Source organism: Schistocerca nitens, chromosome 10, assembly GCF_023898315.1.
Source record: "Schistocerca nitens isolate TAMUIC-IGC-003100 chromosome 10, iqSchNite1.1, whole genome shotgun sequence".
Taxonomy (NCBI): Eukaryota; Metazoa; Arthropoda; class Insecta; order Orthoptera; family Acrididae; genus Schistocerca; species Schistocerca nitens.
In genome coordinates this window covers 5,035,223-5,052,879 of record NC_064623.1, presented here as the reverse complement: position 1 = coordinate 5,052,879, position 17,657 = coordinate 5,035,223, and the positions used below count along the sequence as shown (strand labels likewise).

Here is a 17,657-nt window from a genome sequence, read left to right as displayed (position 1 = left end):
AACAGCACATGGTGTTCTACAATACCTGTGACTCCAATTAATGGAGTAGTGTAAGAAGCAGAAGTCAATACTAGGGGATTTTTTCCTTGAATTGAATTATATTATTCTTGTCTAAAAAAATTAAAAGAAATGTGAAACGGGATCTGTTGACTACAGTTCTATTAGTTAAAATATTGCTATTTCTTTCTCTGTGTTATCACAAATGAAACTTTCTGCCCCTATATTAATGGCATTTTAAACAAAAACTTTCTTATTGGCACTTAGAGCCAGTCAGTTTCCTGGTACAGCACCTACGATGTTCTTAATAAATTACTTATTTTCTCATTTGTCTCACTATCTTTGCAGTTCTGAGGTGGGCATTGCTATTCTGTGGTATCAGAATATCTTCTCAATTTCTTTGTATACATATAGTTACGTACAAAAAGATATGCATTGCTTATTTGATTCTGCTGATAAATGTGAGATTCAGCACTTGAAACCTTTTACATTCCCATTCTTCAAATTATTTGCACTATATGGCACTACTGACATGTGACAGTACTATTCTAAAATTTGTCATTTGTTGCTGTTAATGCAATGGCAGCTCAGAAGTTTCAGAATTATTTCGTTTACAGTAAATATTTGAAAATGGTGTATTGTGAAAAATGGAAATTTCACAGGAGGTTTTTCATAGGATTTCCCTTCCCCCACCTCCCCCCCCCCCTCCCTTTCCCAAGTAAAGACCTAACTTAAAGGCATGTGTCTAATAGCTTTGTTTACATTCAGAAAGGACTATTTACAATTGCTATGCAGAATTTTACTCTGGTCAGCAACCAATTGCATAAAAGTCCACCAGCTTCAATTATCGTTTCAAAATAATAATAATAATAATAATAATAATAATAATAATAATAATAATGGCATGTGACTTCCTGTGAGATGCAGCCACCCTCATATTTAAGACTGCTGCAGATTCGGTTTTCCATAAACATTTAGCTGTGAAAAAGATCCATCAGCACTGGATTCCCCACAATGTGGCTGTAGCTCAGAAATAAGCTCATGTCAGTTTGTGGAAGAAAATACTCAAAAAAATTGAGCAAGGAAATGTAAAATACATGTAACAGACCATAAACTGTGACATGTTTCTATGAGCTGTAAACTGGGTGTACCGAGATGACTAGTGGTTCATTCACAAAGCACTTCTGAGAAATTGACTTCTGTTTCTTCGGCTACACTCCATACATTTAGACCACTGCTTTCGAGTGTTGAACTGTTAATGCTGAAGAGAGACAATAATTTGTTTGAAGAAAGTCAATCGCAAAATCTGGAGAAAATACTAAAAAGTTAACATTCTTCACCACTGCAACGACAGCTGTCACAAAAACAGTTGATTATTTGATGGAAAGAAACATCTAATGTCCTGTGTCCCTTATTTATGACAAAATGACTTTTTTTTGTTCCCGTATATCAAAAATGTGTATCTTAAAGTCTTTTATATTTTTTAAAAAAATTGTCAGATTTGCGTACACTGCAGAAGATTAAAATTTGATGATTAGTTTCTGTTGAGTAAGCAAATTAGGCATCACATTGATAATGTATGTGATTTAGACTATTATAAATATCTTTTTTAACTTAAATTTTAAGAAATCTAAATTTGATCACTTTTGTATTTCTGACAATGTCTGATATAACTAAAAATGAGTAGATAGCCATTTTCTTCACCCTGAGAAGTTGTTAAATTCTTCCAAAACAACACTCTTGAGGTACCAGTGTCAACAATGGAAAAATTATTTCCGTAACTGGTATTATTCCATGAGCAAGTGTATAAACTTTAAAGTTAAACACTTTCAGAAATACCAGAACAATACAAAAGTTTTTGTTACGCTTTTTTTGGTAAGACTCGAAAGGGGAGGCCTCCCTAAGCATGCAACGGGTGGTACAGTCACAGTCAAACAGTTATCTTTTCCCTTTGTGGAACATCTATAGTAACAAATGAAATGGGAGGAGGGCAGAAGGTTTCAGCAATAAGGGATGGGACGCTTTATTGGACCAACTCAAGCTTCCAGTCTGTCACTGTTTACTCACTCCCTTTACCCTGCACAGCCTCTAACACTAATCCCAGAGCCAGGAGACTGAAACTGTATGGGGGGGGGGGGGGGAGAAGCTAGTTTTGAACAATGGCTTTGTCAAAATGCTCATCAATAATGCTTCCAATACTGTTAATGCACCAATCGAATGCACAATGCTTGAATTACAGCCAGATATCATTTCAGAATCAGAGACATGGTACTGCATCTGCCCTTAACGTATTTTGGATGCAAATTATTTTTCAGTTTCTCAAAATTATCTCCCTACATGAATTTGTTGTTTAACATAAAGAGAACAAAAAGAAGTTATCAGCAAATAGGCATTGAATCAGGTGAATACAGACAATGAGACAACACAATGAAAGAGAGCTTGTAGAGAACAGATGCAGAATTCAGTATTTTTCTCCCTCAGTCAGTCAGTCGTTTGGCACATTTTGTGACAGGTCGCAATGTTACACTGGCGAACAATGTGACATTTTAGATTATTTTTCACGATTTTGTGAATAACATTCACCTTTAACTGTTCTTTGATTCTCTAATGCAATGCTAGCGACATGTACTCAGTTTCCTGCTCATGAAAATAAATTGAAATTTCATCTCCTATCGTAATCTTATAAGAGAGATTACACTAACTGATATGAGCACAGTTTTGATCTTTGGTAAAACTGTGTGGACTGTGTCAAGAAGAGAGCCATCTCACTGCTAAACATTCACACAAAATTAGCTGAACTGCGGCTGTCACCTGCCCCTCACGGTAAGTCACCCACTGGTCTTCTTTGATCGTGTTGAGCACAGTACCACTATTTTTTATTTGGAATGATAAAGAATTATGGCCAGTGCCCACAAAGTTTGTCATCAACAGAATCACAAGTGTTAAAAATTTCAACAAAACTGTTACAGAAAGTCTTTTCTGTAGAGGACTGATAACTGAAAGTTGGACTAAGCGAACAGAGGCACTGTTGTCAAGGTATACCTTTATACAGTCATACAAATCATAAAAAAATCTTCAACAGCATTTCTTTAAATGCTCACAAAAATTATATCGAGAAAACTAATGAATTATGAGATGGAATTAGAGGTCGGTAGTTCCCCACGACAGGCAAAATGTGTAAAACTGCCAATAATCATGTATACAAGTGAAAGTGTCTCACTTTTACTTTGGCGCATTTGTATCAGCAGTATTATACATTTCCTCTTTTGAGGTTAAGTGATTGCGGCAGTTCTACCTAGGAGTTTGTTAAATTTCTGAACTGCCATTGTTTTAACAATAATGAATGACAAATTCTAGGACAACAGTAAAGCCACATCTCAGTAGCCGCCATTCGTAAAAACGGAAATGGTACCTTCATAACCTTCATATAAAGAGTGTGGGGGCAGACCTCGCAGCACACAGCAACACTTAGCACGGCAGCGACTCACCCTGGATCTGCGGCTGTTCGGGGACGACATTTTCTTCATTCTGCTCACTGTTCTCGGCCTCGCAGCTGTACGACAGGGCTTCACCGATCAACGCACTCTGGCCCGCGAGGCCGTCTATCGAGCCCTTCAGCTTCCTCAGCATTGTGCACAGGCGCTTGGTGTACTCCTGTCGACAGACAGGCTGTGCGGTGAGGAATTGTAGGAATTCTCCCCCCTCCTGCCACAACCTTTTTGTTTCCTAAATCTGTCAAACTTTACGTTTATGGAAACTAACAAAGAGAGAGAGAGGGGCTGGCCAGTACTTAGCTCAGTACAGCGGATAGATAACACAAAACATAACAGAAAATTTACATTCCTAGCTTTCGGAACTATGTTCCTTCATCAGAGAGGAGAGGGGGGGAAGGAGGGAAAATGGATTTAGTTACTCACAACCCAGGGAAAGGTAAACAGGGAGGGTATCAAGGATGGAGGCATGGTTGTCAGAGGGAAGCCAAAGATATTCTACTGTTAAGTACTGTGCCAGCTTCAAACCAAAGAGGATGCCTACAGAAGTAAAGAGGTATATAGTATAAAGATAAACACAACTATGTAGGATGAAAAGATGTGTGAATGGCTAAAGAGGAGAGGGAAAAAGAAGAAGACTGAAGAGTAAATGGGAGTGAGGTTGGTTAACGTAGGTTCAGTCCAGGGGGATGGTGGGATGAAAGGATGTGTTGGAGTGCAAGTTCCCATCTCCGCAGTTCCGAGGGACTGGTGTTGGGTGGGAGAAGCCAAATGACACGTACGTTGTAGCAGGTTCCTAGGTCCATAGAATTATGCTGGACAGCATGCTCTGCTACTGGGTACTGGACATCTCCTTGGAGGACAGTTCGTCTGTGCCCGTTCATGCGCTCAGCCAGTTTAGTTGTTGCCATACCGATGTAAAAGGCTGCGCAGTGCAGGCATGTCAGCTGATATATGACATGTGTTGTTTCACATGTGGCCCTGCCTTGAATTGTGTATGTTTTACCAGTAGTGGGGCTGGAGCAGACCACACAGAAGCATCCCCCTTCTCACCCAATATTATCCTGGCCTCGAATACATCAACCAATTACTCCGCCAAGGATATGACATTCTCAAGTCAAGCCCTGAAATGAAATCATCCCTTGACAATCCCCACACCACCCAGAGTTGCCTTTTGTCACCCCCCCCTAACCCCCATAACATCCTCGTGAAACCCTACAATGTTCCCATACCACCTTCTCTACCCAACGGTTCCTATCCCTGTAACCGACCCCGCTGCAAAACCTGCCCCATGCATCCCCCCACAACCACCTACTCCAGCCCCACTACTGGTAAAACATACACAATTCAAGGCAGGGCCACATGTGAAACAACACATGTCATTTATCAGCTGACATGCCTGCACTGCACAGCCTTTTACATCGGTATGACGACAACTAAACTGGCTGAGCACATGAACGGGCCCAGACGAACTGTCCGATTAGGAGATGTCCAATACCCAGTAGCAGAGCATGCCATCCAGCGTAATTCTATGGACCTAGGAACCTGCTACAACGTACGTGCCATTTGGCTTCTCCCACCCAACACCAGTCCCTCGGAACTGCGGAGATGGGAACTTGCACTCCAACACATCCTTCCATCCCGCCATCCCCCTGGACTGAACCTACGTTAACAAACCTCACTCCCATTTACTCTTCAGTCTTCTTCTTTTTCCCTCTCCTCTTTAGCCATTCACGCATCTTTTCATCCTACATAGTTGTGTTTATCTTTATACTATATACCTCTTTACTTCTGTAGGCATCCTCTTTGGTTTGAAGCTGGCACAGAACTTAACAGTACAATATCTTTGGCTTCCCTCTGACAACCATGTCTCCATCCTTGCTACCCTCCCTGTTTACCTTTCCCTGTTGCTTCATAACCTGGGTTGTGAGTAACTAAATCCACTTTCCCTTCTTCCCCTTTTTTTTCCCTCTCTCCTCTCTGATGAAGAAACAAAGTTCCGAAAGATAGGAATGTAAATGTAAATTTTCTGTTCTGTTCTATCTATCGGCTGTACTGAGCTGAGGTAAGTACTGGCCAGCCCCCTCTATCTCTTTGTTAGTATTTGTTTCACATCTTTATATGAGATTTTCCATTAATCATTTATGGAAACTGATCGCTAAAACAAAGTCTCTGGAGGAGATATGGCAAATAGGCTCTCCCTGATTTTCTTCAAACTTTTAACACTAGAGACAGTGCTGGAATATCAATTTCCTAAGGTGATATGACACAACTCTTTAAAAAAGTCTAAAAGGTATGTTTCCGAGCTTCAAAGATATCTGAGTGCTGTCAAGTACAAAATATTTGGAGTGTCTTAACAGTGAGTGAGTGGAAGAAGTCTCGTATTTGTTCAGTCCCTGGTCCAGTTTACATTTAGAAAATGAGAGTATTCACAATAAATTAAAATTCTGTAAAAAATGTACAATATCAATAAGAAAGTCTTATTTCTATTGATTGAACAGTATTACTGAAGTGCAGATTTTTTTAATTTAATAATACAAACTTTTCACACATCTGTATCACATTTTAGTTTATTTTGACACGGTTTGAAATTAAACATAAAGACTGAGGAAAACTTGAACAATGTAACCATTCAGGTGAAACAGTAGACATGTATGCTGTCACATCAATGTGTGTATTTGTTGCTCTCAGACTTTCTTGTATGAAGCAGTTTAAGCCTTTTGGCACCATGTTGTGGTTAATAAAGTGTGTGGTTTCAGAATGGCCAACTCAGCTTGAAACTGGTTACCACTGCAGCAATAAATTGTATGTACAGTCAACTGAAACAGACAAAATAAAAATTTGTGATATTTCCCTCAATATCTTACGGTTGGGGGCCTACTGTTCCAAAGCAGCATTCCTCAAATCAGCAAACATAAAAACATTTTATATTTATTAAAAAAATTCGGATTCTGTATTTGATAACTAACACTTCCATTTGACAACAAATACAGAATTTAAACAAAATCAAATAAAAAAGTGCCACTAGTGAGAATCAAACCAGTGACTTCATGATTATGAGACACTTACTGTGTACACTCAACTGTCACTGATTCTGTAATCTTGCCAGGTGATTTTTATTCAATTTCTTTTGAGAATAGCATGTACTGCCTAAGAAAACTGATGTCTGGCCACTGACCAAGTATGGTAGGTTGGTTGGTTTAAAAGAGGGGAAGCGGGGCGGGGTGTAAGGGACCAAACTGCAAGGCCATCGGTCCCTTGTTCCCGGTGAAATATTTACTCAAGGGAAAGAAGAAAAGAAAGGAGATGTACAGAACAATAACAGGAGAAAGGAAGAACCAGAAGAACAAAAGGAGGACAACCAACACAACTATGGACAAAACAGGAAAAGAAAACCACACATAAGCAAGAAACAGGTAAAAAAAGGAGCAGATGACCATGGCTGTCTGACCATGAGAATAAAAAGGAAAAGCCAGCCACTCTGCAACACATTAAAACATCCATCCTAAAAGCATTAGAGTGGAGAACACAATGGGACAAAGGACATGCGCTAGCCCTTATATAGAATGATAAAACCCACAGTCGAGTATAAAATGTAAAACTAAATTAGCCAATGAGGCGCTGTCACTTAAAATTAACGGCAACAAGTCCGGTAACTGAAGAGCCCATAGCAAGGCAACCAAGAAGGACAGCTCACCAAGATATGGGCCACTGTTAGCTGGGCGCCGCACCGAGATGGGTCATCACAGCGCAGGAGGTAGCAGTGTGTCACCCAAGTGTGGCCAATGCGGAACTGACAGAGAACCACAGTGTCCCTGGAAGAGGCCCGCATGGAGGACTGCCACACATTGGTGGTCTCCTTAATGGCACACAGTTTGTTGTGCTTGCTGAGGTTATGCCATTTTGTTTCCCAAAGCCACAAAACCTTGTGGCGTAGCACTGAACGCAGGTCAGTTGCAGAGAAGCCGATCTCCATAAGCGGTTCCCGCATAGCCTGTTTGGCCAGCCTGTCGGCAAGTTCGTTGCCTGGATTTCTGACGTGACCTGGGGTCCAGACAAACGCCACTGAATGACTGGACTGTTCCAGGGTGTAGATGGTCTCCTGGATGGTCGCTACGAAGGATGACATGGACAGCACTGGGCAATAGCTTGTAAGCTGCTCAAGGAGTCAGTAGACAGAAGAAACGACTACCCAGGGCATGAACGGATGTGCTCAAGAGCACGTGATATAACCACCAACTCAGCAGTGAAAACACTGTAGCCATCGGGCAAGGAATGCTGTTCGATATGCCCTCAATGGACATATGCGAAGCTGACATGACCATCAGCCATCAAACCCTCAGTGAAAACCACTTAGTGGCCTAGGTACATGTCAATAATCAAGAGGAAATGGCAGCGGCGAGCCGCGTGGTTAACTGAGTCCTTAGAGCCATGTGAAAGGTCCAGGCGAAGCCGCAGCCTAGGTGTACACCACGAATGTGTATGTGAATGGACCTCAAATATAGGTGGTAATGGTATGGACTCCAGTTCGGAAAGAAGGGATCGGACACGAACTCAATTTGAGGCCCTGACCCGGGCTGCCAATGCGGGAGATGAACCGCCGTGGGTGGGGAAAAGGAGGCGGTGATTCGGATGCGCAGGAGAACTACAAACGTGTGCAATGTAACTGGCCAGCAGTTGTGCACGCCTAACCTGCAATGGAGGGACTCCGGCCTCCCCAAGGACACTGGTCACCGGACTCGTCCTAAAAGCTCCTGTCACTAGGCGAACGCCACAGTGGTGCACTGAGTCAAATAAATGCAACGCTGAGAGAGCTGCCAAACCATAAACCAGACTCCCATAGTCAAGGCGGGATTGAACATGGGGCTCTGTAGAGCTGCAGCAGCGTAGAGTGACCTGCACCCCAGTTGGTGTTGCTCAGGCAGCAGAGGGCACTGAGGTGCTGGCAGCACTTCCACTTGAGCTGACGAAGGTGAGGAAGCCAAGTCAATCAGGCATTGAAAAAAGTCCTAAGAATCGATATGTCTCCACTACAGTGGGTGGATCATCATTAAGGTAAATTTCGACGCTGACAGAAGAGTCATAACACACGACTTTGGGGCCAAAAACTGGAAACTGTGAGCTAAGCCCATGACTGCGCCATGTGGATGACTCCCTGTACACACTGCTCAGCAAAGGACCCCATTCTCCTGGATATGGGGGAAACTATGGGAGGCACCAACTTGGACATGGAAAGTATGAAGCGACAGGAAATTTTGGATAAAAATCGGGAGCCGGCCTCGGAGACCCCACGGATTTGATGTTGCCAGGTCACGTGCGCTTTTCGTAAATCAAAAAAGATGGCAACCAGGTGTTGGTATCTGGAAAAGGCTGTTCGGATGGCAGACTTGAGGGACACAATATTACGAGTGGTAGAGCGACCCTAGTGGAAGCCGCCCTGACATGGACCCAGTAGGCCACATGACTCCAGGACCCAAAACAACTGCCGACACACCATACATTCCAGCAGCTTATGAAACGTTGGTGAGGCTGATGGGCTGATAGCTATCCACATCAAGCGGGTTTTTACCGGGTTTGAGCACCAGAATGATGGTGCTCTCCCGCGATTGCAATGGAAAGATGCCATCACATCAGATCTAGTTGAAGATAACAAGGACATGTAGTCAGATGAGAGATGTTCAATCATCTGACTGTGGATCAGATCTGGCCCAGGAGCTGTCGGGGCAACGTGCAAGGGCACTGAGGGGCACCCACTCTGTAAATGGGGCGTTACTGGATTCACTGTGGCGTGTAGTGAATGAGAGGACTTTCCCTTCTAGCCGGTGTTTGAGAATGTGAAAGGCTGGGGGTAGTTCTCCGATGCAGAGGCTCGAGTATAGAGGTCTAAAAAGTGCTCGGCAATCGCGTTTGCATCAGTAGATAACATGCCATTTATGTTAACACCAGGAACACCTGTTGGGGTCTGGTACCCAAAACCACATTTGATCTTTGCCCAGACTTGGGAAGGTGACGTATGGCACCAAATGGTTGAGACATCTCTCTCCCAACACTCCTGCTTCCGTCGTTTGGTAAGTTGGCGAACACAGGCATGGAGCGTTTTAAAGGCTGTGAGGTGCTCCAGGGTAGGGTGCCGCTTATGCCACTGTAGAACTCGCGAAACTCCTCAATTGCTTCAGTGACTTCCGGCGACCACTAAGGGACTGCCTTTCACCAGGGGCATCCTAAAGAGCGAGGGATCATGTTTTCTGCCACAAAAACGATTGTTATAGTCACCTGCTCAACCATCACATCGATGTTACCGTGTGGGGGAGATTCAACGGTGACAGCAGAGGTTAAAGTCTCCCAGTCCACCTTATTTAAAGCCCATCTGGGAAGGTGTCCATGGGCTTGACGCCGGGATAGTGACATGAAGATGGGGAAGTGGTCACTACCACACAGGTCGTCATGTGCTCTCCAGTGGATAGATGGGGGAAGTCCTGGGTTGTAAACTGATAAATCAATGGCCGAGTAGCTACCATGAGCCACACTGAAATGTGTGGCGGCCCCAGTATTTAAGAGGCAGAGGTCGAACTGACACAGTAAAGTTTCAACATCTCTACCTCAGCCAGTAAGCACGGTGTCACACTATAAGAGGTTATGGGCGTTACAATCTCCCGAAAGTACAAAAGGTTTAGGGAGTTGATCAATCAGTGCAGTTAATACATTCAGGGATACTGCACCATCTGGAGGAAGATATACATCGCAGACAGTTATTTCCTGCATCATCCTTATTGTGTAAGCCACAGCTCCAAGAGGGGTTTGAAGGGGCACAGTTTCAAAATCAAATGGTTCAAATGGCTCTGAGCACTATGGCACATAACTTCTAAGGTCATCAGACCCCTAGAACTTAGAACTACTTAAACCTAACTAAGGACATCACACACATCCATGCCCAAGGCAGGACTCGAACCTGTGACCATAGCGGTCGCGCGGTTCCAGATTGTGGCACCTAGAACTGCTAGGCCACCCCGGCCGGCGGCACAGTTTCACTACAGACTGAGTTTAGGACATATATGCAATCTCCACCTGACACTCTATTATAGTCGCTACAGTTCCTGTAGTATCCCTTATAGCTGCGGGGGGAGGGGTCTGTATTGCCAGGAACCAGGTTTCCTGGAGGGCAATGCGGAAAGCAGATCTAGAGCTTAACAGTTGCCGTAGCTCAGCCAGGCAGTGGAAAAAACTGCCGCAATTCCACTGGAGGATGACGTCATCGTGAGAATGGGAAGGCATGGAATATTGAATGAGGCAGTTTACGCCCCATGGTCAACTGCTGCCAACGACTTTTTGCCTGAGCAGTCTATATCCATTGTGTCTGAGGGTCCGGTGAGATCTAGGTCCTCAGCAAATGGCAAGTCCCCACCTCATCCGCAGACGATGAGCTTGTAGGTAGTGGTGGTGTGGGTGCCACTGCAATTCCCCTGGTCTTGGGAACCTTCTTTTTGGATTTCTCTCGCTGCTCCTTGGGTTTCCCCGGCTGGGAGGACTTCACTGATTCAGTCTACGGGGCTGAGGAGGAGCGTGATGCCCCACGACCAGCTGCTTTTGGGCTCTTCAGCCACTGGCAGGTGTCATCTTACCCACTAGCAGAACCCTGGGAAGGGAGTGACCCAAGGGACCCATTCCTAGTGAGAGGAGCGAAGAAGACTTATGCTTCTCTGGTTCAGAAGTGGGGACTGATATCCCCGATGGTTGGTGGGGTGTTGCTTCCGAAGTAAGTGCTGTGGGAGCAACAGGGAGGGAAGTGCTGCCGCCCCCCCCCCCCCCCCAGCATCAAGGGGGCAGGTGTAGTCTTCTGGTTCTGAGAGGTGACAGGAATGCGAGGAACTGAAGAGGCGACAACTGTTCTCGTAGCGGTGGTGCAAGAGGAGGTCAGAGCCACAGGATGTAGGCGCTCAAATTTCCTCTTAGACTCACTGTAGGTCAGTCGGCCCAGTGTCTTATATTGCATGATTTTCCTCTCTTTCTGTAAAATCCTGCAGTCTGGTCCACAATCTCGACATGTGACGCTGGAAGTACAGCGGGAAGACGTATGGACACACTTCCAGCACTTAAAGCACCACATTGGGGGAGGGATATATGGCTTGACGTCACAGCAGTAGACTAACACCTTGACATTCTCGAGCAATGTGTCACCCTCGAAGGCCAAGATGAAGGCACCGTGGCAACCTAATTACCCCTTGGCCCCTGAATGCGCCGGACGAAATGAACACCTCGTCGCTCCAAATTGGCGTACAGCTCGTTGTCTGACTGCAAAAGAAAGTACCTGTGGAATATAATACCCTGGACCATATTTAAGCTCTTATGGGATGTGATGGTAAGAGAAACATCCCCCAACTTGTCACAAGCGAGTAATGCCTGTGACTGGGCAGTGGATGCTGTTCTTATCACGAATGACCTAGAGTGCATTTTGGACAAGTCCTCCACCTCCCCAAACTTGTCCTCCAAATGCTCCACAAAAATCTGAGGCTTCATGGACATGAAAGATCCCCTATCAACTCTCGTACATACGACGTACCAGGGCAAATAAGCTTCACTGCCATAATTAGCCTGGCATTCCTCCCACGGTGGGGCCAGGGAAGGAAATGATTAGCATTGAAGTTAGACTTTGTCCATTTAGAGACTGCTGACAGAGGACCACCAGCAGGAGATGACTTACTACGCTTCATGGTGTGTCATCCGCCCTGATGCCAATCACTCCAACCAGGGGCCCTCCTCATGGGCGCCACCCAACCTCAGTAAGTGCCACCTGGCAGGATGGCCATTGCCAGGAGTACCAATGTCCCAGGGAGATGGGCATCTGCTCCATGGCATACATGGGGAGTTAACGGCACAGGCATCATCAGAGCGATCCCTGCATTGTCAGGGGGCTACAACCAACAGGGTACATGGCAGTCCCACCACAACGGACTGGTTACTGTGCTGGATATGAGGTGCAAAGAATTCCATGGTCCTCGTCAGTGCAGAAAACGACACTGCATAGTGGGTGGAAGAAAATGCACCAATGAAGTCATCCTCGCTCAAGAGATGAAGGATGAGCGGGGTGGCTATGCCACAAAGAGGAATTGGGTTTAAGATCTCTATGCAGGATGGACATGATGCACCATGACCCTTCCCCAATTGGCTCGCTCATCGTGAAAGTTTTGAATGGCAGTCCACCCCCACCGGGGACCACCACATAAAGGCCGAAAGGTGTGAGACTCCATTTAGTCAGCTCTTACAACAGGCAGGAATAACTCGGGCCTATTCTAACCCCCAGGCCTGTAGGAGGTGGGGGGGGGGGGGGGGGGGGGGGGTAACCAAGTATAACAAAGAGGAATAACATTGGAGCAGGCCAGTCCTTAAGGTCTCCTTGTCAGATAATATTAACATCAATGCACATCTAAAGTTTTCAAAATCTCCCTCCACATTCACAACCTCACCACAACACAAGCTGCACACTATCTAAATAAAGATTGTCACTGAAATATTTGTTTCTCAACAATGTGCCTACACCTAAGACACATTTTCCTTGATCATCATCCTCCATATACACAGCATTGAGTACCACAAGAAGTAGCAAATATCAAGTCTCAATTTTGATTCCAGCACTAACTTACAGCACTTAAAGAATAATTTCAAAATCTGAATCATACACATTAGCTCAATTCCAAATACAACATAAACAAATATAACGGAAGGAGTTAACGCAACCATCCACCACATAGCTGAGACACCGTGTGGTCAGCAAGCACATAAACCAGCAGCTCTGCTTCCTTGAAGACATATCGGGCAATATTGTTCCGGAGATAAGCAGAGTGTTCAATAAGCAATGAAACACACTTTTTCTCAAAGCAGGTTAGTTTTATTCAGGATTCCTGTACACCACTCTTTTGGCTACAAACCTCTACTTTCCAACATAATGTACTTTCAATTCAACGGTGTTACGCTGCCTTTCTGGGAGAGCCTGTATGCCCACATGGTACCACTCTACTGGTTGACATCTGTGCCAATGTCTTGCTGCATCAATAACCTCCCCATCATCCATATACTGCTTCCTTCATTGGGCCAAACAGATTGAAGTCGGAAGATGCAGGATCTGGGCTGTAGGGTGGATAAGGAAGAACAGTCCCCCTGGGTATGCAGACGTGTGATGTCTTGTGTTGTCATGGCGAATGAGAAGTCTGTTTGCATTTTTAAGGTAACAAACACAATGAAATTGTTTCTTTAATTTCTTGGGGGTAACAATACACTTTCAAGTCGATTGTTGCACTGAGAGAGAACACCGTACAGAATAGCCCCTTCAGAGGCTCGAAAACTGTCGTCACAATTTTACCAGCTGAGGATGCGGCTTTGAACATTTTCTTTGAAAGAGAGGTCGTGTGGCGCCACTCCACGGATGCCGTTTTGTTTCCGATTCAAAATGATGAAACCCACGTGTGGCGACATTCGACAAAAAATTGTCCCGATCAGCCCTGTAAGGCGCAAGCAATTCCGCACAAATGGTACTTCGTTGGCCTTTACGGTCTTCTGTCCGGCAGCAAGGAACCTAGTTGGCACAGACCTTTGAGTATCCCAACTTGTGGACGAGCGTATCAGCATTAGCCACACAGACGTTCTCAATCATCTGAATGAGTGTGCCCCCACGTTCCAACACTGCACGAGTCACAGCTGTGTGTGGCCTCGCAGCACATGGGAGAATGGACAGGTTTTCGTGACTGTTACGATGATGACAGGTGCCGCACCCAATGTTCACTGTCCAGTCTCTGTAGATATTCTGCAAGTGCCTATGAGTAGCTGTGATGCTCTGGTTTTCTGCCAAAAGAAACTCAATGGTAGCTCTCTGCTTGGAATGCATCTCTGTTACAGATGCCATTTTGAAGGCTACATACAGGGTCATCACCTATCATAACTTCATGAAACTATGGGGGCTGGAGTGTGAGTGGGGGAGGGGGAGAAGGGGAGTAGATGATGAATGTGAGTCACACATATGGAGTGGTTTTGGGGGAGGAGGGCGGGGCAGGGGGGGGGGGGCCGGATGGTAATTATAGGACAGAATGTGGGAGGAGATGGCAGTGGTAAATAGAGTCTGTGGTTATATGTTTATATTTAACGTTAAATTAAGTGGTCAATACGTTTAAAGAGTGGGTGGTTTGTCAGGTTAGTCCGTTGTTTCTTTTCTGTTATGGTTTTCTGAATGTGGTAGTTTACTTGTAAGGTGGGGAGGTATTTTTGATTTCCACGCCTGTGTGTCTGCTGGTTAGTGTAGGTGTTCTGCTGAAGTTGAATGATGTCCTTTACTTTCATATCTTACATGTTATTTGTGTCTGGTATCAAATGTCCTCCTGGTTTGACCTATGTACTATCCACCACAAGTATTGCATTTCAGTTGGTACTCTCCCAATTTCAAATATAGATCAGTTTTTCCTAATGTTTTTGGGGAGTATTTTTTAATTGAATTGTTGGTTTGCTGGGATATTTTTATGCCTTGTTTTTTGAAAATGCTGGATATTCTGTGTGTGTATTTGTGGTTGTATGTCGTTATGTACCATACTCTGTCCTTTTGTTGATGACAGCTGGGTGTTCGTTCTTTTCTGTTTCTTGATTTTACTGTTCAGCTTTGTTACTAAGTTTCCTTTGTATCCATTGCTTGTGGCTATTTGTATTATGGTATTCACTTCTTTTTTTTGTAACTGTCTGTGTCTAATGGTAGTGTTGTTATTTTGTGGAGCATGTATGTAAGTGCTACCTGCTTTTGAGAATGGGGGTACTGTGGTGTCTCATGTATAACTACGTCTGTCATTGTCAGTTTTTAGTATATGTCATACGTGTGTTGGCTGTTTTGAAAAAGAGCAGAATGGCAAAAATTGCCTAGTGCATATGTGAAATTATTTCTTTCTATGTCAATTGGTGCCAAAGAGGAGGGAAGAAGTGGTTTGGAAAATATGTAAAGAAACACCGTAAGTAACTTGCACTCCAACTTTATAAACAAAACACTTTTTTAATCTAAAACAACCACAAATGTATGAACGTATGTATCCAATTTGCCAAATTTCCTCAGTACCTCTCCTAATAAACCACAATTTCAGAATTCTCTCATAGTTTGGTCTGCACAACATGTTAGCGAGGTGACACCGTGTAAACTCCACTGTCTTTGGTAAAAGAAGCAAATTTTAACAAGGCAACAAAATTTGTCACTCATGATGCTTTTCTGAAAGTTATAAATGCTGTTAACAAGCCAGGCAATTTGTAGCAGAATTCTTTTTAGATACTAACCGAAACAGTGGTGGCAGATCTTTCTGAATGATCACCATGCAAGTGTGGGCACGGAGAGGCTCCACTTAACACACCGGCATCTGGCGACACCTCAGTGGTGTCTGGAGCGAAATAGCGGTCAACGGCCGGCGACACCAGTGGTGTCGTGTGCATAGTATCACTCAGCGGCCGACGACACCACAGTGGTGTCGTCAGCACAGTGGCTGGCGACAGCACTTTAGTATCGTTTGCATTCTGTTAGTGTTTTGTTTAGGTAGCAATAACTTACACACGTCAACAAGTTTTTTGTTTTTGTAAGTACTTGTGCACCAAGTGAATAAATTTGTATGAGACATGCGGACGGCAAAGTGTAATATTTGCACCAAAAAAAAAAGGGGGGGGGGGGGGGGGACATGCTTCACTTTAGAATGGCACTTCCCCTCCAGCACTCAACATTTCCCCTACAGCACTTGCCAGTAAACCCCACCACTACCATTCTGCCCACGTGTGCCCAGCCGACAGAACATCTCCTGACTACATTATCTGTGCGGACTCTATTTGCAGTTAGGAGTGGCGTGTACAGGAACTGTGTCTAGTCATTTAGTACTTATCTTAGGCAGATGGACATATGTGTGGTATCGATAGCTACGATGCCACGACATAGGTCCACTCTGCTAAGTTGGCACTATGAGAGACACTGACTACAGCAACCTCTAGCCGGTGCTGTCGAGGTCTACGAGCTCTGCGACTGCTTCAGCCCATTTCATCAGGTGCAGCCAGCCAGGACACTTCGCTTCAACTTCACACCACCTTGCAAGTTATGTAATGTGTTTGCAAGTGCTATCCGCTAGTAAAGGTGCCTTAACTGTATCTGCAGTACCGAGAGATTAGTACCTTCTCCTGTTCCTGTTCTTTACCCACAGGCCGCCCCCCAAGCGGGGTACAAAAATATGTTTATGAATTTCCATTATTCCAAGGCAGTTCATCTTCCTTCCTCTATGGATGTGACATAATACATTTCATTAGTTAATATAGAACATATTTTATCTAAGTAAAATCATCTTAAATTGCATTCTCACTTAAATAATTCCTCTCCATTTATTCCTAAAGCTAACGTTGTCAATTTTCACCTTTGGAAGTGGAGATAGTCTATCTGCACCAATTTAAAATACACTCCTGGAAATTGAAATAAGAACACCGTGAATTCATTGTCCCAGGAAGGGGAAACTTTATTGACACATTCCTGGGGTCAGATACATCACATGATCACACTGACAGAACCACAGGCACATAGACACAGGCAACAGAGCATGCACAATGTCGGCACTAGTACAGTGTACATCCACCTTTCGCAGCAATGCAGGCTGCTATTCTCCCATGGAGACGATCGTAGAGATGCTGGATGTAGTCCTGTGGAACGGCTTGCCATGCCATTTCCACCTGGCGCCTCAGCTGGACCAGCGTTCGTGCTGGACGTGCAGACCGCGTGAGACGACGCTTCATCCAGTCCCAAACATGCTCAATGGGGGACAGATCCGGAGATCTTGCTGGCCAGGGTAGTTGACTTACACCTTCTAGAGCACGTTGGGTGGCACGGGATACATGCGGACGTGCATTGTCCTGTTGGAACAGCAAGTTCCCTTGCCGGTCTAGGAATGGTAGAACGATGGGTTCGATGACGGTTTGGATGTACCGTGCACTATTCAGTGTCCCCTCGACGATCACCAGTGGTGTACGGCCAGTGTAGGAGATCGCTCCCCACACCATGATGCCGGGTGTTGGCCCTGTGTGCCTCGGTCGTATGCAGTCCTGATTGTGGCGCTCACCTGCACGGCGCCAAACACGCATACGACCATCATTGGCACCAAGGCAGAAGCGTCTCCATTCGTCCCTCCA

The 17,657-nt window shown here is 44.8% G+C and overlaps 1 protein-coding gene across 6 annotated transcripts in view; it reads right to left on the bottom strand.

The window, feature by feature from the left end:
- The window catches only part of LOC126210056 (fibrous sheath CABYR-binding protein-like), a 111,496-nt gene that overhangs the window by 69,539 nt on the left and 24,300 nt on the right, over positions 1–17,657 (bottom strand). For all 6 annotated transcript variants that reach the window (XM_049939175.1, XM_049939176.1, XM_049939173.1 and 3 more), the window contains exon 4: positions 3,486–3,651. In XM_049939175.1, coding sequence (XP_049795132.1) covers positions 3,486–3,651 — 166 coding nt within the window. The remainder of the gene's footprint in view (positions 1–3,485; positions 3,652–17,657) is intronic.